General features: G+C 37.0%; 1 protein-coding gene across 2 annotated transcripts in view; it reads right to left on the reverse strand.

Annotated features, from left to right (window-relative positions):
• Positions 1 to 24,655, reverse strand: part of RAB11FIP2 (RAB11 family interacting protein 2) — a 32,055-nt gene extending 7,400 nt beyond the window's left edge. For both annotated transcript variants that reach the window (XM_077784715.2, XM_085582901.1), the window contains exons 1-4: positions 24,107 to 24,655; positions 12,865 to 13,307; positions 11,711 to 12,170; positions 796 to 841 (exon numbers count right to left, since the gene is read on the reverse strand). In XM_077784715.2, the coding sequence (XP_077640841.1) occupies positions 796 to 841; positions 11,711 to 12,170; positions 12,865 to 13,307; positions 24,107 to 24,459 (1,302 nt within the window). In that variant the 5' untranslated portion in view covers positions 24,460 to 24,655. The remainder of the gene's footprint in view (positions 1 to 795; positions 842 to 11,710; positions 12,171 to 12,864; positions 13,308 to 24,106) is intronic.
• Positions 24,656 to 24,863: the final 208 nt, after the last annotated feature.

Raw genomic sequence — 24,863 nt, forward strand, 5'->3', positions numbered from 1 at the left:
CAGCAGAAAACAAACAGTACAAAGTCATATTTGCTTGTGAAACTTGTTTTCTATATATTTTAGAGATTGAAAATAAACCCACTTTTAATGATGTCATCTATTCACAGAACAAATTCTAGTAAGACCACAATTTCCTTCAAACAAAGACACCGTCCAGGCAAGCTTTGGATTATTTTTTGTCTTTTCTGAGTACACAATTTATTCACAGTACTTTTAGAAACAAGAGCATTTTGAATAATACCTTCTAGTATTTCTATTTTTTAGTGTTTTCATATGTTCATTTATTATGTGTATTATTAATCCTACCATATATCAGGTCATAATTTCAATTTTGATTTGCCTTCTAAAGACTATTCTCAAGTCTCTGATTATAGTGATGGTAAACTCCTGTCTGGTCAATTAATAAATCCCTGACTAATGCAGAATTCCTCAACTGACCATTACTTCTCTAGAGTCATCTAAACCACTCCTAAATTCAGGTTATGGTTTTTTTTTTACTTTTTGTGCAAAGAACTAAGTATTTCCTTCTTCATCATAACACAGCTAAACTCCATAGTGAGTGCAAAACTCTTCCTTATTTCCAAATTTACATTAAGCCTGTGCTTTTCTATTTAGGTTTTCTGGATATGTTAAAAAAAAAAAAAAAAAAGGAAAAGAAAAAAACCACCATTTCCATATAAGAAAGAGGTTAAGTTAAAAAAGAACAAAAAAAAGAACAAAAGCTTATAAGCTTATTATACAAGTACCAATAAGTTGGCATTTACTGATAGCTTTCCATAACATTTCATAACTCACCGTTTTTTTCCTGAGATCCTCAATGCCAGAAGGATTCACATTAAAACTGTGGGGGAAAAAAAACACACCAAACAAATATTAGCAGTTCATGCTTATCTGACCAAAATAATCTGCTAGAATACAGTACTGAAGTAGACAGACAGCTACAAAGTCTTTAATATGGTTTATTTTCTTGATTTTTTAAACTTAAGAAAAGAAAATATTAGAAATTAAAGGAAATTTTTGTCATAAAATTTGAATAGCTAATTAAAAAATGCAAGAAAGGTATTATGGATTTGGCTTCCTGATCTCTCCTCTTATCTCTAGACTTAGCTTGAGCTTGTAAGCACTTTAAATGAAATAACCTAGAAACAGGTCCCTGGGATGAGACTGATAAAAACCAACAACCAAACCCTACAGACTAACACATATTCCCAGCTTTCATGGCTGCTCCTAGAGAACAAAGTTCCTACAGAAATTCCACTGAGATCACCAGCTTAGGGCTAGAAAGACATATTTTGTCAGGTACATTTATTTTATACTTAAAATTGAGTAAAAAATCTATTATGTTATAAACCTAGTGATTATTGTGCATATCCAGAAAGGAAAGCTCTTTTATAATTTTCTTGATACTGATAAAACTAGCCACTGCCTAAATGTCAGGCTTAAGAAACTGTCCACACAGACTGGTGTAATTATTGCATGCATCTTTAAAAATCGGTGATGCTGTGTTCTTTTGTACTTGCTACAGCAGGTTTGGAGAGAAGACAATCTCTTAAAATATGTTCAGAACCTGGATATGGCTCACAAATATTATTTACTTGGTAGCACCACAGCAGGCACATTCTTTCACAGCACAGAATCCGTTTTGTTAGACTGCACGTACTGGCTTTGAGGGTGATGTGTAACTGAGAGGTGCATTTTTTTTTTTTTTAATTTTGAAGATTTTTTGGTATTAGGGAACATGTATTTTGTGACAGTTCACCATTCTGTTATCTGAATTTGTACGCCACATATCTCATGGTGTAAAAGTGGAAGGGAAAAAAAATTACAAATTAAAAAGATGTAAAATATAAATGATTGTATTTTTCTGTAAATATTTTTTTTTATTTTAAAATATGTGGGTTTTTTTACATTTTTTTAGTCTGTACACGATTTTTAATTTCCAAAGCAGGCAAACTTTTGCTCACACAAAAGTCCTGTAAACCATCGGAGGGTATTTGACAGAGACTGGATTAGAGGCACAGCCACAACCAGAAAGGCAGAGGTGTCATTAAGTGTGGCTAATTCCCATTTTACCTGTCTGTAACAGTGATCCCAGCAGCCTGCCCCAGTGCTGGAGACCCCTTCTGAATGGGGGCCCTTTTTCCTGGGGTATTGTCTGCCCAGGCAAAGCAGGGTCCCTCCCTGCCAGCCTCCTTTCAGCCCTGCTCTGATGTGTCAAACTCATGATGAACTCGCTCCATTCACGGCTGCCTTCTGTGATCCCAGCACAAAAAAAATGAGTGAACTGAACTGCATCGAATTAGCTGGGTGAAAACCAAGAATGTCTCTATTTAACGAAGTGTGGCATTAATTTGGGATATCTTTCTTTTGGGACTGTTTCCTCATGTTAGACAAGATATAGAATAATACAGCCTGACTGCTCAACTGGGTGACTTTCTGAAAGGTTAAAAAAGCAGGATCATTCACTGCCTCCAATGACTTTATAGTTTCTGGGAAATAAGTTCTGGGACTCTTTTTTGTAGAGGCAGCTTAAAATGAAAGCAGCAGTTCTGACTATGAGAAGCTGTGTTTCAAAATTAGAAGTATAAATCACTGGCAATATGGACTAGTTGTTTGGGGTTTTTTTTTAAGCAGTAAAAAACCTTCAATAGTTTCTGCAAAATTGTGGACATCATAACTGCAATTTCAAAAGAGAACATCTGTGTATTTTGTAAGAAGAAATTTGAATACACTTACCAAAAAAAAATGAAAAGCTATTAAAATATTCCCCAATAAAAATCCAAATGCTATGAGTGCTCTTACTCATACTTTAAGGAGATTTGTAGAAAATATACTGCTTCTCAAGGAAGAAACAGGTGCTGAGATTGCATATAATAACATTTTTCTAAATCAAAGTGTCTGCTAAGTAAGGTGGGAGCTCATCAGCCTTGCTGAGCCCTGCAAGATTTCCTGGCAGTGCCCCAGCCCGAGGTGAGAGCGAGCAGATGCAGACTCCCACCACTGCACCCCTATTTCACTGTCTGAGGGGCAGGTAACACCTCAAAAGAAAATCCTATAAAATTATGAATGCAAACAGTTGGTGGGGTTGTCTATTTGCTGTGTTGAAATTCACAAGAGCATTTATTTTTTAATTCAAATTTCATCACAATAATAGACTCCTAAAGTTGCCACCTCACTAAATTTCTGGCAACAATTGTACAAAACAGGCCTCTAGGACTGCAGCCCATGGTGTACAAGCATCACAAGCTTCCTTTGAGCAGCCATTGTCTTGACTTCCTAACAGCATTCTGAAATCATTGATCTGAACAATTACTGAAAATAACATTGTTCTCTCCTGTGTTGCAGTCAGAGTTCATAGTGATAGTATTAGTTGTAAACCAGTCTCTGGGGTTTCTTCCCAGAGTTCAATAAACTGGCAGGGAACTCCTGCTATGGAAGAAGTTCCCATGTTTGCAGCTTAGGGGAAAAGTATCATTTTGGATTTTTGCAGGGTTTTTTTTGAGTGAGACTTACTGTGCACAGTGATTGTGAAAAACTGGCACTGTGGGATTCTATAATTATTGTTTGTCAACTATGCCCAAACTAAACTTGCTCAGTTTACAAGTACAAATGATATTTCTTTTCTAACAAATAGACTTTCCATGTGCCTTATGTGCCTCCAGGTGATGTCTCATACTGATTTTTAAGTTTGTCTCTTACAAATAATAAATTTTCATTCCGTCAGATCACCTTCAAGACAGGAGCTACAAAAGGGAGGTAAATCCTACCAGCACAGGTTAAAAATCAGCTGCAGTAGGATGATGGAAGTGACACTGAGCCCCCAACTTGCACATCACCCCTACCCTTCTCTAGGTAGAACAGACTTGTCCAATCCAGCACAGTTAGTCCTGTCCCCCCTTCACTCATCTGGGAATTCAATTAGTGTCCTTGGCAGTTACTTTATGTAACAGACATTTGTACCAGATTAAATCATATCCATTATTTTATTGTTCCATATTATTTTACAGCTTTGGATATAACTTTCTTTTTACCTTTTTTTTAATAGTAAAGTTTATTTCAATTTCTGGGATTTTATTAGCTTAGATTTCAGTTTTAGTTTATCTGAGATGAGAACTCTTTTCTATTGTCTTACTCCTGAGGGGAGAAAGTCATAAGAAATAAAAATAATATAAACTAATAATGGAGACAGATATAATGCAGGGCTGATTCTATAGAGTGGTTTGGGTTACTATTTCATAATCATCGCAAGCATATTATTTTGTACTTTATTGTTATTTTCTCTATTTAAAAACATTTCATTAGAACAGACTGAAACTTTTTTTTTTTTTGATAACACTTTTTATGGTAATTAAATACTTCCATTGCATGTTGATAATTTACAGTTTGCATAGGAAGACTACAGTGGACTTGAATTCAGGATGTGTCCCAAGCTCAAGTTTATGAATGCATCTTACAATTCTGTCTATTGAAATTTAATGGTAGTTAAAAATTCAAACATCAGGTCTAGTGGCTGCATAAATATTTAGCTTCTGAATGGCTAGAGATTAAAACAATCTTTATCAAACCTTTCCTATAACTGATTTAAACATTTTAGTGCCATTTAGTCTGACTACATAATGCATGGGAATCAGACTCCTAAATTTGCTCCATGAAAAGAGTATTTTCTTAAGGACCAAAAGCTTTTTACCTCTCTTTTGCTATTCCTATTAGTTACATGATAGTAGTAACTAATCTAATAGTAGTGTCTACTATTAGAAATTAAAATAAGGATATTCAAATTAATCATTAGTATTCAACGTATTAAAATTAATGTTAACTTAACATTCTGTAAAATATCTATTATACCAATGAGCTAAGTGTGAGCTTTCAGTTTCTTTCCTTTAATATGGAATGTCTGCATACAGGTAATTAACAAAGCTCTGCCATATTCATTTTTCACTAGAGTTGAAATTCTTATTCCTATCCTACTTCTTGGTCTTTGAACTGATTCTGACTACAGTGCTTATTCACTTTTCTTTGGATTCTCACAATGTATTTCAAAATCTTGAACTACTAGGATGCCATTTAGGTGATTACTATTGCACAAGGTAAAAAGAAGAAAACCAAAAACAAAAGAAATGTATAAAATCAGATACAGTTAATGAAATTCAGAAACTTAGCCTTCCATAGAATGTCAGCCTGCTGTGCCTGGCAATGCAGAGCTCACTTGTAATTCTGAGAAGGAATGACTGTCTTGTCTGGCAGCTAAACAAGTACAGAATAAGCATATTACCATCTATTTTGCAATTAGATTCTGGGGAGCATCACTTAAGACACTTCACTGTATAAACTGCTCTGCTGTCAAACCATGTTCTGTCGACTTTTGGAGCTTGGGTAAACCCAGGAGGACACAAAAAGAGAATAAGGTTTTGTGGCTATCACTACTTATCATTGACTAGTTAGAATTCTAAGTATATAAATATTTCTCCTTTTACTAGGAGTTGTGCTATAGAAAATAAGTTTTTTTCTCAAGAGAACACTAAAGAACTGTTAGACATTGTGCCAGGATCTCCACTGGAAGACCCTATTATTAGAGATCTCTAAGTCAACAGCAAACAAACAAATCAAACAATCATAAAATTACATTTTACACTGAAACTTACAGACCCATTTTTAAATCATTAAAAGAGTAGAACTAATCCTTAGTTCTTATAATAAAACAGAAAAAAAAAGCATTGCTTTTACATAGTTTCTGCATTTATTAATAAAGAAACAATAGAACAAATTATTCTTTTAAAAAACGAAATAGAACAGGCAGTGCATTTTCCCTTGGGAAAGATAATATGCTTCATGCATCCTCTCAAAAAAGATTTCACATGGCTTAATGTGCACCAAGAGACAGTGAAAGCTTGAAAAAATCTTGTCATGCAGCCAGCAGGATGAACTTTCCTAACAGTATTCCTAGAACAGTCAACTAATTAGGAGTGACTGATTGCTGGTGAGGAGTTTGCAAAAGTCAAGATAAATACTAAGTATTTCTATAATATCCCTCAAAGCCCACCTTAGTCATGTCCCAAATTCTGTGACCACTGCTGTGTAGGAGCTTTGCAAAAGATTTCATTATTCTCTTATCACATGCAGTGATCTTTTAAATCAGATGATAACAGTCCTGGCAGGACAGACTAAGAATCTCTGCATGACTCCTGCTTGTTTTGTAATTTCTCTTTACCTCTCATGCACCATCAATGTATTTCTCTTGTTGAAATAATGTTCCACTGACAGCTTTACCACACTGAATTAGTCTAGAGTACAATTAAAGCACTGTCATAGTCCATCAATATTCTACCTAGACTGGAGATCACATTTGACTAAAGTCTAGTCAAATTTCAGTAGAGAACTGAAAAAATTATTAATTTCAAGAAAAGAAATGCAGAAGTACACTATTCTTAAAATAAAACATGCTAACACTGACAAAGGAAACAAACATAGTTCACCTGATGTCTTTTTTTTATGAACCTAAATCTTCTAAAATGTCTTAACAGACCTTATTGCTTTAGCAAGCACAGCAATATCTAGAGAGCAACATTTCTGAAAAAGGCATGTGAAAAGAAGAAAAAATGAATTGCATTGTACACTGGATTTCCTATTTGGCAGAGAAATACACAGCCACTACAATCCTTTGCTCTCATCAGGCAACTTTTGGGGTTCATTCCAATGGAGATGTTGCCAGTAACTCTGCAAGACTGAAACCATTTAACAGTGACTTTGATTATGCTGAAGTTATTGCACTAATAACTCACCCTCAGTGTGGTTTGGGATAACAGGTTTTACTTTAGAACTTCAGCTCACTCGAGATTGGCACGGGCTCTGCTGTCACAGCTCAAGTGAGAAGCAGGAACCCAGAGGAACACCAGGATGGTGCAAAAGCTTCTTTAACCACCTGACCATCACACATTCAAAACGTTGATGTTGCTGACATCAACTGTTCTTCAGACTTAACAATTTAATATGATCTAAACACATCACTGTTATCAAAAGCCTCCTGTTTTCATAGCACTTCTCTTTTTTTTAACAAATCTAAAAATGACCATATCAAAATGCAGAGATATTGCTTATTTCAAAACTTTCCTCCATTGGGAAAAACAAAACTGCAGTCCTTGATTTATTTGAACATGTGACATTGAGAAGACAGACAGCTCTAACAGCCACATTGATGAAGGTGGGAGAGAGGCTGAAGAAAAACACCACATTCAGAAACCACAAGCAGAAGGATGCGAAAGAGTTGAAGGATTCAGTTGGTGTTTTTTTTCTTTTTGAGTTGCAAATTCAAAAAACTGAAGCAGTGAGAAAAGACAGAAAAAAAATAAGTAATATGTTAATAATTTATGTTCCAATTCACCAGTGATTAATATTATAAATAAGAGCATTATTTTTAATTGTTACAGTGAATCCTAGTAAGACACAAGCTTCTTTCTCCTCCACTATTCCACCTTCCACATTGCTAAAAATGTAACATATTTATTGTAACAACTTGAGATAAAGTGTAATCTGTATATAGACACAAGCTTTATCTTCTTTTCTATGAAGTGTAACAATAGTTAGGTCAAGGAAATGCTATGTTAGAAGGTTTTTTTTAATGCATCTATTTGTGTACAGATACAGACATTATCTGGGTATGTGTATATATTATATATATATATATAATGCTTAGTAGAAAGCTCCCAAACACTCACCAATGCAGATCTGGAATTTGATCTGACTAGTAACAACCTGTCAGCTTTAAATATTGGACTATTTGTCTCCCTATGTCCAGTGCCTGAGATCTTGTTAATTACCTAAACTCCCTTTCTGTAGGTCTTGTTAATTACCCGTCTCCTGTCTCAGAGGACCTTGTTAATAACTTGTACAATCTCTCTAAAAAGGTCCTAATAACACATTAAAATTAAAGATGCTTTTCTTTTAGCACTTGTCAAGTGGTGTAAATTGAGAAATTTTCACATCAGTTTATTAGCCTGTAGTGTAGTGTCATGTATTTTCCTAAACAAAAACAATTTCAGAAAAATGATGCACGAGCTTTGGTTATGGCACAAAACAATCTTTGTTTTCCAGGAGCACCCTCAGTTTCTTTCACTGTGTACAACACAAAAGCCACGTGGCTTCTGACTGCAAATCAACCTCCTGAGAGCCACAACAATAGCAGTAATTGTAGGAATGAGTGCAATTTAAAGCAATATTGGGTAAAACTTTCAAAACAGTGCATTAAGAAGTACAAAAGCAAAATTATTATTGGTAGATGCTGGCTAAGAGCATTAGACATTGTTTGCTTATAAATTTTTCATTGGCTGTATGATACAAAACCTCTGGAACTAACAGATTTTGTAGTATTTGCAAACCAGCATTTTTTGTTTCGGCATTTTTTAATTGTCAAGAAATCAGCTCACAAGTATCTCTATGCCTACAACAGACAATGGAGCCCCCAATCTTAACACTTACGTAACACTGCGATATCATATCAATAAAAACACTTTAAAAATACTCATTTATCCACTCAGCATTTGCAGGAGGCAAAGTATCATCCCTATTTTACAGATTTAGCCAAAACCAGTGAACAACTTTGCCAGATCAGAGATTTGCAGAAATTAGGGATCCATATTTTGTGATTTCCTGCCAATAAGTATTATAGACAAATCAAATAGGCTTTTTTTTTTGCTTTTCCAAAGTACTTCTAAAATTTCCTTGAAACAACAATAATTAATAATAGCAATAAAAAAAATCCAAATAATCCTGGCAAACTTGCTTTTGGAAAAAAAAAAATCCTACAACTGTTGCTGAACCACTTCTATAATTCTTGGATCAGCAGCTGAGCAATATGTGGAAGATGTATTTATCTTCATTTGTTTAATTAGTAAGCAGGAATAATTAGTGCCAGAGCATGCAGCCAGCCAGCTAAGCACTGCAGGATGGGCTGGTGAAGGGCTACTCAGCAGCACACCCAGCTGATGTCATGAGCTGCTGCTCACTCAACATTAGCAACCACAATTAATTAGGATGGACTTAAGCCTGACCCAAAGTGCACCCAAGTCACTGAAAAACTTCCCACTGAGGTTACAGATGTGGCTTCACCAGCGCTGAGAACGTGACACTCACACCCCAAACACGAAGGAGCTGGGTTTGGTGGATTTTTTTTTGAGGGTTGGGAAGGAGGGATTCTATGGGTTGGGAGTTTTTCCTCCCATTTTTCTCTATGCCCAGTCTGGTCCCAGACTGGATGTTTTATGGTTACAGTGTGCTCCTGGAATACATCCTCCAGAGGGTGTCATCAGCCAGGAACCCAGCTCAGGGTGCTCCATCACCCAAACCAAGGCTTAGCTAAGTGGGGTTAAATGGGAGATCCACCTGCAAAGCAAACCTGGTCCACAACAGAACACTAATTTTGGACACACCTTAATAAAAATAAACTGCCTGGTTTACTTGCAGAAATGAGATTCATCCAAAAGAGCTTAATAGCATGTTGAGTAAATAAGAAAAAACCCAAAGACTAAATTCTCTGTCTACGCTTTCTGCATACTGAATTTGTTACCCAGCCTCATTTATTTTGTACCCACATATTCATACAAATTCTTTCTTCAGTATTACTAGTTCAAAAAATTAAAAATGGATTCCATCCTAGAAATCCTCCACAGATAAAAGGTAAACTTGCACTGTAAACTTATTAAATATGCACATTTTTTATTAGTTTCTACTTCAAAAGAAAATAATTCTACAAGATACATTTGGAAGAAGTAAACAAAGTCTAAAAGGTTCTCACAGAACATCATAATGGAACATATAAAAATCAAGAGCTTCTATCTTAACTTATTGCATGCTAGATATTATGCCATAATAGCTGTTTCACAAAAAAGGTCAGAATGTTTACTATTTTTGGCTTTTTGAAAATAAAATAATATCTATTTGTCTTATCAAAACTTTATGTTTACATAAAAGCCAAAAACTAGCAAAAGGGACTCTCATACAAAGACAGAAACAAATGACTAGAGTCCTTCAGAATGGGCACTGTGATGAGCTTTTAATTACAAAACAAATAAAAAAAGTCCATCATGATTACCATTAAGTTTTATATTTATCAAGATCTGCTGCATTCAAGTACTTCAGAAGATTCACTACTTAGATCTAGCATCTGCCTGAATACAGTGTTGCATTTAAAAAAATTAAATGTTATGCAATTTTGACTGTTATTTAAATTATTTCTCATTAAAGGAATTTACTAAAATGGAAGTTTAACTCCTGACAAACCAAGCTACAACCTAACCTTATGCTAATCCAGAGAAATACTTCATTAAATAAAAAATATTCTAAGGTTGTCTGTAGAATGCACTAAGAAGATAATTTGTTGAGGTCAGATGAGCTTCTAGCAACAAATTCTTTTCTAAGGCAGTTCCATTTCTGTTTATTTCCCTAATACACATCCATGATTAGTTTTGTTAAGAAAATGATTCTAAGTTTAAACCAGGAGTGCATGCATTCTAACCCATAGAGAAAACTGAGCTGGGACACAGTAAGATCCCTCTCTTCTAAGAGAACAAGGTAATAAAAACCTTTTTTTAAAGAAACAACTCATGTCATTTATTAAGGAATTAATACACAGGAAAAGGTGAATTTTTTAGAACTATGTTTTCCATTTAAAACAGTAATTGACTTTACAGCCTTTAGATTCCAGTTTGAAGCATTTTCATTTCAAATGCATTTTCTACCAAATTTAAGTCACTACATAGAAATGAATTATTACCTTGAAAAAGCAAGGACTGCTAATTTCTGGCATTTATATATATAAAAAAAAATAATTCAAAGGAATGAAAGTTAATTAACTTCTTAAACATTTATCTATTGTGAATAGTATATGTGGGTGGCAGTGTACATAAATATACATATATATTTATACATGTATAAAGAGAGACAGACAGGCAAGATTATCTTTCTCACTAGCATACAAAACCCAGGAAGGAAACAAACTGTGGATTACACTTTTTCTTAAGGAAAACAAGTGAAGCATTGATAGACAAACAAAGATTAAAATGGATTATTTAAATCAAAGTTCCTAATCAGCCCTGTAACTTAATTCATTCTGCTCAAGACATAAACTACTGCCTCGTGCAACAATTTCAATACACAGAACCCAGCAAAGCTGCAGCGAGCCAAATGAATTCAAGTGAGATAAGAGTTCATGTGGGTGCTCCCATTTAGAAACAGAATGTTCCTTAATGCTTGTACTCCAACATATAGAACCTAAATACTCCTTTTTTTTCCCCCCAGATAGTGACATCCATAGGATTTCTTTTCACCACTCCTATTTACACCTCTCTTTTAGTTATTCAGTTTCCTCTTCCTCTTACACTTGAAACCTTTCCCTCTCAAAACCTGACTTGGGGCAATGTAATAAATTAGCAATGAATGTTCAGTTAAAGCAGAAGACTTCAGGGAGAGCACAAACAAGGTCTTCCACAAACACAAGCACCCAAGAACCTTCACAGCACATATTAGTAATAAAAAACTCACTTCAAAACAAAGTAGGAAATTATCAAATTATATAAAATGTATGCTGTTTCTATAGTTAGAAACAGAAAAGCACTGATATAAACATCTATAAAGCACAAAGATTGTGTTCCTCAATACTTCACATTTTCATTTATATAACATGTACAAGATAGCAGATTGAAATACAGCAAAAACCTACCTTGAAGATGGCAACATGCTTGTAGGCTTGAAGTTTGCCATAAACGGATTAGTCGATTCATAATCAAAACTCTCCTGATGAGCTTCCCCAAATGCACTCGGTGATTTCAAGTCACTAGAACTCTCTGATCCCCCATTGCTAAGTTTATCTGACCTCTTGCTATCTTTTTTTCCAGTCACTCTTTCAAAAAGACTAACTTTCTCTTTTTTCTCTTTTTTAATTTCTTTTCTGATGTCGACAGGTTTGGAAAACAGACTTATGTTTTGATCCCACGTTGCTGGGCTTTCTTCAAATGGATTCTTCTGTCTTGGCAGTGTAGCAAATTTTTGGGGTAATGAAGCACTCACATTAAATGGGTCATTCTGTGCTTCAAGTGCAGTTTCATCAACTGTGCTGTCAAGTTGGCTCATTTTAGAAGTATCAACACTTAATGTCCTTCTGTGTGGAGATTTTAGACTCCCTGCAAACAATCTGTCATTAGTATATTATCAATGAGACACTATATCACAGTTTATGACATGCAGAAAACCCATTTTAGCTTAGATCTAGAAGCTTTGCAATTGAGCCCTAGTTCAGAACATTGGTGATTAACTAAGCTATTAAAAAAACCCAAACAGCTGTGGCCTTTTTTCATGTTTCAGAAATATTTATGGATAGGCACCACGGGAAATTTTTGTTTCCTGCATGAAAATGAAGTTCTACAGAGAAGACAGCTATGACTGGGTGCCATTCCAGAAAGAGACAATAGTATGTTGCTGCACAATAACTTTGAGCAATTCCATTCAAAGTATTTTCAGTTCTTTGTACAAATCAGGTTTAAAATTTGGTGATAGTTTTTGACTTTTTAATTAGACTTTTTAATTTCTCACAAGATGCCATTTTGCCTAGAGTCCCCTCTGGAATGCAACATACACTCAGATGAGGACATAACAAGAGAAAATGCTAAACTATCATACATCATGAGCAATGTAAGTTATTTCTTATGCCCAGAAACAGCAATTATGAGTTAACAGCAATTAAAGAAAGCATAAAAAATAGGCCAGCAATATTTCTTAACATTTTGGCCTTGTAAGTGCTTCATAAAATGAAGTAACAGATTCTGAATAGTCTAACAGCTGTGAGCTGTAATTGTAATGGTCATGAGTTTTACTTACCCCCTTCATCAACAGAACCAAAGGACTCCAGCTGACGCCTGAAAAGATGGGTGTAGCCAACAGAGCTGGATTTCATCTTCTCTGAGGAGACATGTGCTCCTGTCAGGTCTGACATGGAGTGAGCTGAGGACAGCCGCTGAGGTCCCAAGAGGAAAGGTTTTTTTGGTTTGGATTTCATTTGCACTTCCCCACTACACACCTCTAGATTTGCATCAGGGATGTGAGTGCTTGGGATGATTGCAGAGGATGTATCTGAAAACGTCCCGTCATTTTTCCGACCCTTCATTTTGTCTTTTAGTTTAGCAAACGGGGATTTGGTTTTGTCCTTCATTGACAAATCAAACATACTTGCTGTCATGTTATTCCTCATAAACTGAATATTGACATTTATTTCTCCTCTGTCCTTAGTTCTCTTCCCTTGTCTGGATTCTAGGGGAAACCACCTTAAAGGAGAAAGAGAGAAAATTAATTTGTGTTTTCTGAAGGCTATCATTACACTCCTGTTAGTTGGTTAATGCATCTGGTTAGAACAATTTAAAGTATGAAAACCCAAATTCTATATGAAAATTTAACCATTCCTGCACTAAAAATCTTTGTTTATATTTCTTTTCAAAGGCAACTTCTTTGTTTATATTTGTTTCAAAATTAAATAACTAAGCAAGAGGAAGCTCTTTTGTGTTCACCTGTTTCAAAATCAAATTCAACTCTGGAAGCTGACCAAACATCAACAAAGTTAAGGGCTTCCATCTGCTTATGTACTTAATTATAAATACAGATATATTTTCTTTTTTATATAGTTTTCAAGTGTCCTTTATTTAGTAGTGATGTATATTAATGTATTCTATGTGGCAACTACTTGATCTAGTAACCTTTTCTCCTTGGATTTTGCTCAGGTTTACACACTAGTAAACATTTTCCCCCCTTTCCTTCCTTCTAAGCACTGGTTAAGATTTATGACAACTGCAGCAACGCTGGCTAAGAAATATCTAAGAGCCCTGAACAATCAGCTACCATTTCAACTCTGCAACTGCCTCCCCTCTGGATGCTGACAGTAACCCCACAGGCACAACTGAGCACGTAGGTGTATCCAACAGCATCCTCTCTTTTGCAGGTCACCAGCAGGATTCACTTCAGAAATATTTCCTTTGGAACCATGACATAAATCCCCACTCCTTGAAAAGAGATCAAAAGTGTGATCATCCGTTTCAAAAAGCCAAGTGTGCTTCTTTGCCAGGTCCAGCAAAAGCTTTATCATTATCCAAGTGTCTTATTCATTCCCTATTGTGCTCTACTGTCCCATGGAAGCATCTGCAGAATTATGGCTCAGTCTTCCCTCCACAGCTTCAACTAAATGAATGACCAACACACAATCCCTTTTCCACAACCATCACCAAGAGCCTTTCCCTATTTCAAAAGGTCACAAGGGCATATTTCAGATCCACCAGCTCCAAAGAATTGCTCTAAACCCATTGTCAGGAGAAATCCATGCACACAGACTCCCCAACAATGCCTTACCACCATTAACTTTTGAACTAGAGAGACTAAGAAATTAAATTGCCTATTAACACAGATACAAAATGGATTATACACTTATACATACATTATTCAATTCTGCAAAATATAGGAAAAAAGGTCAGGAAAGGAGAAAAATAGCCCACAATTTATTTTCCAATTTTATAAATATATTTTAAGGGTGACAGGTGTAATCAAATTGTCAGGCAGATGTTGCATGTTTTGAGTTGAGAAAATACTTCCAAAAGTGACACACTAAACACTTAATAAAAGGATAAAGAATACTGCCTCTTTTTTTTTTTTTGATGTTGCTTTGTGATGTTCACAAGATTTTATATTTCATACTAAAACGAAATAATTAAGAAATATCAAACCTCCTCTATTCTCACAATGAACAACACAAATCCAGACCAGTAGACTCAGAAGCTCAAACCAGGTGAAGAATAATTAAATCTTTAGGAAAATTGGTTTTCTTCTGTTGTGAGGTAACTTCATTTATATATTTTAAGTGAAATACAAAACCTGGAATATGTGTCTGAAGAAGATGGATTGTTTTTCCTTTTAGTTAATAATGCTTCAATTCTTTGGTAACTGATTCCAGAAACACTTTAAGTCATATATAGAGTTGTTACAGAAAACGAAAACAGAACCAAAAGTCAATTGCCTTTGTGCTACATAATATTGCAAAAACTGGAAGATAAGATAGCCTACTTTCATTAAAGCTCTTCTCTAAATGAAAATATGTTCATATATTCCCTTAAAAAAAATACAAACAGTACCCAGCCATAATGAGCAAGCCTGGCTCAGACAGCTCCTGGGCAGATAAAAAACCCCAAAGAAAAACCATCCTGGACCTGAGGAAGTCCTGCCAGGGCTCCTCAGCCACACACTAAACATATACACCAGCACAAATAAGGCTCGTGAGTGGTTTAAGAAATGCAGGAGGGAGAAAGGACTTCACTTTGCGACATTCAAATTTAATAGCTCAGCCCACACTGTAACACAACATTCCCTTTCTCCTTCTCCTCAAAGGGTTCAAATATTAATACTCTCTCTCTGATAAAAATGGTGAATTTTCTGTTTCTCCTTCTGAATGATCAAAACCTTAAATTTATCCATGACACTTAACTTGTTTTAGAACAAATATAAGACATACATTCTTAAGCTTCTGCTATGGGGAAGAACTTATTTTATTAAAAAAAATTACTCAACAATTTATTGGCATTCTTATCACCCATCAACAATGCTGTGTCATTACCAGCACTCACCTGCTAAGGGCAAATGCCATTAACTACTTTGACTTTTACCTCTTCTTAAAGAGAAGCCCACAGCTAATACCTTGCCTTCATAGCTTCTACATTTCTTTTCAAAGTCTGTTGTAAAGATCTTGACATTAAAAATAAGTTCAGGTGGGAAAACAAAGAAACTCTACTTTCCCTAGGAAGACAACAGGAGGTCCCGCTGGAACCAGGTTCAACACTGCTACTGATTCCAGCAGAATTTAATCATAAACTCTTTTACTCCAGCAAAATTCCTCTGGTCTTCAATGGAATTTCTATTTGAATAATGATGGCTGGATCAAATCTTTGTATGAAAGACAGATATTTAATTTTCATAGGCATTTCAAGGAGGTTTCTTTGTTACCTTGGAGAGTTTATCTTGTTTTACTTATAATGAAGGTTCCATATGCTTCAGTTCATAACGAGACAATATGAGAAGCAGACTCAAATCATGATTTTCTTCAAAATTCAAAGGCAACTAATTACTTTTTTAAACAGATGAGAACAAATACAGGCAATGCATTTATGTGGAGCTGCACGTGAATGAGGAACTAAGACTATAAATGTTTCTTATTAGAATCTGTTTCGACAACACATGGGCGTGAGCAGCAAATAGAAAAAACAGTTCTATATAGGAGAGAAAAAAGAATCGGGAAATGAAGTCCGCTGTTTTCAGATAACAACATTTGGGTCCTAAAACACTAAATTCCACTATACTACTGCCAATTTAAAAAATTGAAATGTATTATAAAAGCCAATAAAACTTGCTATTTTGGTTTTGTTTACAGTACTTTTAGCCACAATAAATGCTCCATTTGTCAGACTGCCATAAGCTTATTCTATAGAAAGCCTGTACAAAGTAGGAAAATAGCCAATAATATACATGAACAAAACAGGGTGGCTTTTATGAGAGCAGATGCCCTTTTACTTAATAACCAAATATTACATCCAGTCTTGCAGACAGTCTTTATTTAAACAGACCTTGTACAAAGTCTGGCAAATTTTCCCAACTTCAAAGGAAGCCCTATTGCCTTTGGAATCACATTCATTCTTCTTGCTCTCACCTTCAAATGTTCTGTAGGGCAATGTCCTCCATACACCCTCTAATTTCAACTTTTTCCCGATGGCTTCCATCAGAACAACCCTTGCTTCTTTCTCATCTGTTTTTTCAGTGTGCTAATGGGTTTTGCCTGTCTTGCAGAGGTTTCTGTTAATTTTACTTTTAAGTATTCTATAAACTGCCCCTCTGCATGCTGACAATTTTCTTGAATGTGCAAAGAGAAGCTCAATGTGCAAGGCTAAATAGGAAAAATCCTGCTGACCAGGCAGCCCAGTAAAGCTAAACCCTTATGTGAAGAGCATGGCTACTTTCTACCCACTACAAGATTAGTTTATTTTGGCCACATCTACAACTAGGGGTGCAAAAAGCCAGCTCTCCTAACTTGAACAGCCTTACCAGTAATGAACCCTCACCTTGGGGAAGACAGACAGGAAGGTGAAGGAGAAAACGGCAATAAGCTACTACAAATGAGCAAGTTAAAAAACCCTGGCCTGTCTATTTCATTTAAATAGCTAGTGCTCTACAGACTTTCAGCTGGTTTTTTCCTCCCCTTTTCTGATTCTATTTGTCCTCCAAATCTGCCTCAGAATCTGACAGTTCCAAGTCTTATCCCTCTCCCTCTTTTGAAGAAGCATCACTCAGCCTGTTCTGCTCACCGTGTAACAGTGAGCTAGATGGGCTGACAGCATGGGTAAGAAAAAGCACTACCTAATTCCAATTACACTTTAATTACATATTTTGACAGCTTCCAAAAACACTGAGTAACTTATCTACCAATTTCAACAGGAATTAAGTGTTCCAGCTAGCACATTCATCCTGTGCATGACAGATGATCTCCCAACTCTGTCTTCTGGACAGTGCCAAAGATGGAAAGCATTGAAGGAATTTTCCCATCTTTCTGCTTCTCAGATACACCACTCTGCCTTCATTCTACCAGTAATTATCCGTTGAGCTGATCTAGTTTTGCTTTGCTGAAAAACCCAAAGAATTCTGCAAAATCTTTATTTCAATTCACAAATTACTGAAGAAATTTTGCAAAAAGCCACATAATCATCACAGCATCTGCCAAGGCTTCTAACCTTGATTTTACAGGCAAAAATCAGCACCGTGATCTGCTACACATTTAACGAGAATTTTCTATACAGGCAGATTCTTCCAAACCTACCCCTATAAAAGACCATCAGAATCTCAATGATAGAACATATCCATCAGCTCTCAGAGATGAAGCTGATGACTACTGTTAAGCTAGATACATTGAAGAAACTTGCTTCACAAAAGCCTACTAATATAAATGCCCACAGTTAATTGATAAAAACAAAAACATGCAAAGCCCAGAACTGTCTGACATTTTCATTTAGCAGCGTATGCACTTTGAAAAATGCAGAAGTATGTTTTGTGATAAATCATTCTGATACCATACTGAGAGGCTGCCCCAAAAGTCAGCAAGTAGGAAAATTAAGAGGCAAGGGGTTGAGCACAGACTACATCGTGTATGAAGGCAAATTAAGAAGAAAAGAAATTATTTATTTAAATAAGTGATGACACTCACAAAGATGAATACTCTTACTTTCTGGAAGCCAACTGAAATGAGATATTGAAAGCAGTTTAAAATAAATACTACAGAGTGACACTGTAACACCACAAAACATATGGGAACTGACAGCTATCACAACACCCTCACTATGGGGTTTGCTAACATCAACTGGAATCAGTCATTAAAGTGGTCTTAGTTTACTTATTATTTTGGCTAAAGACTATGTGTGAATACTTCTGTGTTAGAAACAAACTAACTGAAGGTATGAGAATTAAGGCCAGTTGAGTTGAGTATGTGTGCACAGAAAATGGAGAAGCATTTCAATACAGATGACACTTAAGACACTGACTCAGAGTTATGACTTATTGAGAGGATGTGCATGGATTTGTTGTCAAAATGTAAATGCTGAGACTATTACTAAATAATGTGGAAACATCACTATAAGTCCATAAAGCTAAAGCTACCATCCTTCTCTTTTGTTCTTCACTACTCACGTTCCTTTTTTTTTTTTTTGTTTCCCATTTAATGAGTGGTACAAGAAGACAACCTGTACGGAATCTCCAGACTGCTCTTTATTTCTATGTCTTTAACAAATGTCTATGTTACAACTTTTCCCACTTCTGACTTGAACGGAACAAGATTTTTCTCTTGCTTTAGCCACAATAAAGACATTTTCTGTTACATCCTGCCATTTTCACTATTACTGGAGCTCATCTCTCATTTTTCCTGTTTAAATTAAAGACTAAAAATTACTATATAATAGTGTGTTATGTTTTGTAAAAATATTAAAATGGTTCCCACTCATTAACAAGCACTGAGCCCATATATTATCTATTTACTAGTTGTTTGCTTGTTCATAATTCCAGATGTATTTGAAGCCTCCCTCTCGTTATGTTGCTACAGATGAGAGAGAGGACAGAGCAGAGGCAGTTAAAGAGGGAGTTTATATCCAAGACAAAAGCTGCAAAGAAAGAATTCACATTAATTTGGAAACAGTCACACCATTTGCATATCTTCCAGGAAGCTCAGCAGCACTAAAGTCAGTACCTACCACACAGGGGTACTGATCATGGTCAACCATGAGTTCTTTTCCTTTGCTTGCTGAAAAGCAGGTTTTGACCCTTTTTTTAATAATCAGTAGAAGTTGAGAAGTATCTTTAAAAATGGATAAGATTCCTTCACTGTATTATGCTCAAGCAAACATTTCTTTAACAACTGCTGCAATTTGTGTGCATGTGTGTGGAGGGGAGTGATGTTGAGGTATTATAGACCCCAGGGAGAAGAGAAACTAAATCACAAATAAAAGATGCCTCCTTCACCATTTCCATAAGAAATAATAACTCTACATCACCTGCTTTCTCAAATTTATAGCATTCCAAACAAGTGTTACATCTTAAATCAGCCAAACATACAATAAAATGAGACATCCAGGAAAGGACAATAACCAGAGTGGAATTAGAGAGTAACAAGGATGAAGCAAAAGCAGAGAAAATAAATAACACTGGGAAAGTTAAGAGTCATTGTAAAAAACAACTTAAAAATGCTTCAGTAAATTAAGACATGTCAGAAAATGAGTATTTTTTTTATTTCATGGTAACTTAAAAATTTGTTTTGATGCTATGCAATCAGATTATGAGCAGCATTAAGGCAACTGTGAATTATAACTGAATTGAAATTACTACAAAAAAGCATATATGCTTTAAAACAATATGTTCATTGATCATAATTTACATTTCAAATGGAGAGTGAGTAGAAGAGGTATATTTGTTTTGCAAGAGCAGACGGAAACAATTGCCATGTACTTCTTAGCATGAATTAAAAAACCCACGCGATGTTATTGCAAAAATAAAAGCCATGTCAGAAATGCAACATTTGAAAACTTACACTAAATACACTTCCATTAAAGCATTTTTTCCAAAGCTTTTTGAAGTGTTAAAAATCCTCAGTAAAATCTTTCAGCATCTGGAGCCTAGTTTTCAGCTCTGGAAAAAGAGCAGAAGTAAGAAGTCCATGTCCATTTCCAACTAGAGAAAGATGTCAGAGACAAATTTACAAACTTTCACAGTATGACGGGCATTTCTACACTAGGAAAGAAAGAAAATGAACTGGGATGCTGCAGATGCTTGGATGAGGTCTCTGGAAGAGATCTAGTGAGGGACCATCTGAGCTGCATCTGGATCTAACTGTTCCAGCAATTTTTACTTTTAAGAATTTGAAAAATCATCAGTTTCAGAAAGGAAAAGGACATCGTATGATGCTGCATACAAAATTTTCCCTATCAAGTTATAGTAAAGAGCCTACATTGTTTCATTAAGTCTTGAGCCAGAGCAAGTTGCTTAGAACACAAGACAAATCCCATCATGAGGCCTCTGCCTAAAAACTTTACTGCAGGGAGTATTTATCTTAAGATGTGACAAGCAACAAAAAAAGCTCCACAGAAAAAAAAAAATCCCTAACATAATGTTCCTGAGTTTGAAATTATTTTTGAAATTTATTTCTTCCAAATTATAAAACATTAAATTAAAAAAATATGTAAAAAGCCAAATGTCACACACCCCATGGTCTTCCTAGGGATTCAGAATCAGCTGGTAGCCTTCACTTCTCATACCTCCTTACTAAAAAAGCACTAGGGAATTGCTGACAGGGTTCAGCATTGTGCAGAATATTAAATATCTTTTTTGCAATACCCTGGTGACTCTTGAGTCTGTCTCTTACAGCACCATATGTACAGCTGTGTTGGAAAGAGGAAGCTATTAAATATATTAAAAAGTAGAAATATTACCAATAGACACTTCATCAAATAACTGGATCTCATTCATCCCCAAACAAAGCAAGAAATGTTAAGGTTACATCAACATAAGAAAATAACTCTGGATTTAATAACAGCACAAGCCTGTTGAACATATTTGAAAGTAAAAACATTGCTTAATAAAACAGATTAGTGTTTCTGAAACAATGAATATAGCTTTCAACCATCAAAATGCTTTGGTAACAAAGACATTGGACTTGGTTTTGAAAGGTGCTGGGTGTCTCAGTTCCCACACCACACTCACAGTTAGAAAGTCTTCAGGTCCAAATATATTACCCTTAGTTTACTGCCAACACAGGAATAGGAAGATATTCTATCAAAAAGGATTTAATAAAGAGGGAGGGAAAAAAGAGCATTTTGTTTGAGATTGCATTCGTAAATCTATTCTTGAAAGTTTGCCTTCATCCCACACACACGAACAAATATTGCATCCACGTCTCCAACGAATGCTTAAAGGAGACAGCCACGACACACCCGCATGGCACGAGGGCACACAGCCACAAAAACAACTCAAAAACATCTAAACTGAAGAACTCAGAGTTACTTTTTTTTTGAAAATGAGTTTTAGAAAGGACATTTTTGAGGTTTCCAAGCACCTAAAGACACCAAGGGGAAAACTGGACTTTCAGTGGCTCCTTCCTCGTAAGAATTTAAATCAGTATTAAGCGAGAACGCGCTGCCAAAAATCCCACTTGCCGCCCAGCGCACTTTTACACTTACATAAGACTTTTACAAGTACGGCTGCTCGGCCTTAGAGGCCTAACACCCATCAACTTTTAATAAGATTTGCAATCTTAAATGCTCAAGTAACTTCTGAAGAAAGGACTTAGGCTGTTTGTAAAACTTTCCCCATAGGCCCCCATCTCGTGCAGCAGAGCTCGCAGGCAGTGCGCGGCGTTCCCGGGGAGCCAGGGGATTTCAGCGGTGCTCTGGGAGGAACTGCGCCACAGCTACATAGCAGGAGTTCCTTTCTCACACTTCAGAGAAAGAAATGAGAAAATAAAAACACCTATGGAGCCCTGCTAAGCATAACTTCCTATAAAAATACTGCAGATCTGAATGTTTGTTTAACTATCACAAGGACTGTGTTACTTACCTCACTTAAAAATTTCTGGAATACTTTTGCAAGACTGACTCCAGTACTACTTTTGCTAAACCTGGTGCAGGGGCCTATGTTTATTCTTCAAGGGAAAAGAAATTTTGTTACTCACATTAATAATGGAATAATTTACATATTTTACTCCAGCTTCTGAACACATATTTCTATCTAGATTTAGTCTTACTTTTAGTAGCGTTCCTCCCTCATTCATTCACCTTGTTTTTCACCTTGTTGCTAGGTGTTGCAACTAAGGCAGTTACTACTGACTTGCAAGATAATTACAGCTAATGAATCAAGAATTTTTAAGATCTATTTCTAAAGAGCAGTGAAACTTCTTGAAGCAAGTGTTAACAGAAATTAAGACCCTAAGGCTACAAGCATTACCATGTATTGCATCAAGATAACTGGTTTGTCCCTAAAAGGGTAAGAAATTAAAAAGCATAATACTCCAGGCAGCATACCCACAAGAGATTCCACACAGACTTCTTCTTTCCTATCATATGGCTTGCGAACATACTGTTTTGCAAAAAGTTCAGTTTACAAAAACAAACACCAAGGCAAAGAGAGCTTGGACTTGTCTTTGGTGCTCTTCAACCTCAGCCACACATTTATGTGGACCAGGTTTTGAGGTGGTTTCTGCAGAACAGTTGTCTGACCAAGAAGCCCTGCCTGGTGTTAACCATATGGATTTCCATCTCCAGCTGCCAATGCTGCTGGAGGTCCAACCCTGGCACAGTCAGAGACAGACAAGCAACACCAGTCTTTTAGTGGCTTGGATGCAAAGTCCAGCACCTCACCACAGACCCACCATCACTATGGATACCAGACTTTAATTTTAACAGCTGAGATTTAGGCACAGGAGCCTTTGTATTCTTCTGAAGAGACACTAGAGGAGGAAAGACACCTGGGCAGGAACTTCTTAACCGCTGCAGACAGATCTGCTCACTTGGAGCTCTCCATGCTGTTCTGATTCAATTTCTGTGGGACAAGCACATCTACGCCAAACCCAAAGCATGGAGTCAAAGGCATGCCTGAAGTACTCTCATACCTACAGTCTGAGTTACACACACGGAGGATAAATTACACTGGTACCAAACACCTTTGGGCAACCATGTTTTGTCTAGGAATTATAACAACTTTACTCATTTAGTTGAAAAACTCAGAGAATTATATAAGTACAGTTCAACTTAATAAACTACTATGATGCCTTTAAAGAAAAAAAAAATCCTTTTTTTGCATTCCAGTGCCTGAACTTCCTGGCAAACACTATTTTATTTGACAAAAGCTTAAGTCATGTGATGGAAGCTCATGTCAAGTGATGGAAGCTATGACAAGAGCTGAATTCTCTCTTCAGTCTTCTCAGCAGCGGCCTCCTGCAAAGTGTAGCCTTTGGGATCATGGCCTAAGATTAATCAGGACCAGCAAAGCACTGTGCTCTTGTGGTAAGCCTCCATTAAGTCACAGTTCATTGACCACTAAAACATAAATATAAAATATTTAAAGACGCGTGGTTGAAACGACTGAAGGAAAACAATTTTAAAGAGAACCACACCAGGTTTCAGGGCATCCGAATTTCATGCATGGTTCAAACTGAGGTAGGAAATGAATGGGGGCATGGTCCTGCGCAGAATAAAGAAAAATGCTTAGATAAACAGACTGTAATGAGTTCATGTGACACACAAGAGTTTGTCAGAAATGTTAATGTTATTGACAATTCTTCCCTGTGCAGAATAAGCACTTTGATTACAGTAAACGTCTCTGGAAGAGGTCAGGCCACAATGATATAACTGTATAGGTTAAGAGATTTGAACACAAAATCAATGACAGGAATGTACTAATTTAATTTCAAAGTACGTACGTTGATAGTAAGGCTACTATTTCCCACCCTCCCCAAGTGCAACTCTCCAAGGAATACAAATTATAATTTAAAAAACCAACCATCACTTACTCTGTCTTCCGCCTTTGCTTGTCTTCAAATATATCATTGAGACTTATGGCTACCTGTCCCAAAAACCTGTCCAGCCCCACCAGCGACCTGTGCATGACAATCAGGTACAGGATGTATTTTTCTGGATTCTCCTGCATGAGTAGTCCAGGCAGCTCGAAGGAGGCCTCTTCTTTCCAGACGGGATCCAGCGTCTTCTCGGCCACCGAGGTGGAGTACTTCTCCTTGCCCAGCTGGATGATGGTGTAGGCATCGTTGCTGCCATTTTTACCTTTTGGCTTCAGACCTTTGGCTTGAAGGACCGTAACTTGCACGTGAGTTGGGAACCACTTTTGGGCTTGCTCCGCCAACATCATCTTTGAAGACCGCAGCAGCAGCAGCAGCAATAGCAAACGCAAAGTCCGTCAGCCCTCGAGGGACTGCGTAAGGGCACTTACGGCGGAGACACCTGTCAGGGGCACGGCCGCTCCTTCCCCTAGCGCTGCCGGCCGCGGGTGGCCCTCACCAGCCCGCGGGTCCCGCCCGTGCCCGGCAGCCGCGGCCGCGGCTCCATGGCCGGGGCCCGCAGGCCCGGGGGCAGCCGCGGCCCCGCCGCCCTCCCGCGCCCGGCGCGGCCCTGCCCGCCGCCGCTGGCCCGGCCCCGCGCCGCCCCCGGGGCATCCCCCGGGCAGCGCCGCTCCGCCGCGGGGCCCCGCAGGCCGGCGGCGGCCTCCCGCTGCCCGTCCCGGCTCGGTGCCGCCGCGGGGCTCGCTGCCGGCTC

Source organism: Lonchura striata, chromosome 6 (genome assembly GCF_050655825.1).
Source record: "Lonchura striata isolate lonStrDom1 chromosome 6, ASM5065582v1, whole genome shotgun sequence".
Lineage (NCBI taxonomy): Eukaryota > Metazoa > Chordata > Aves > Passeriformes > Estrildidae > Lonchura > Lonchura striata.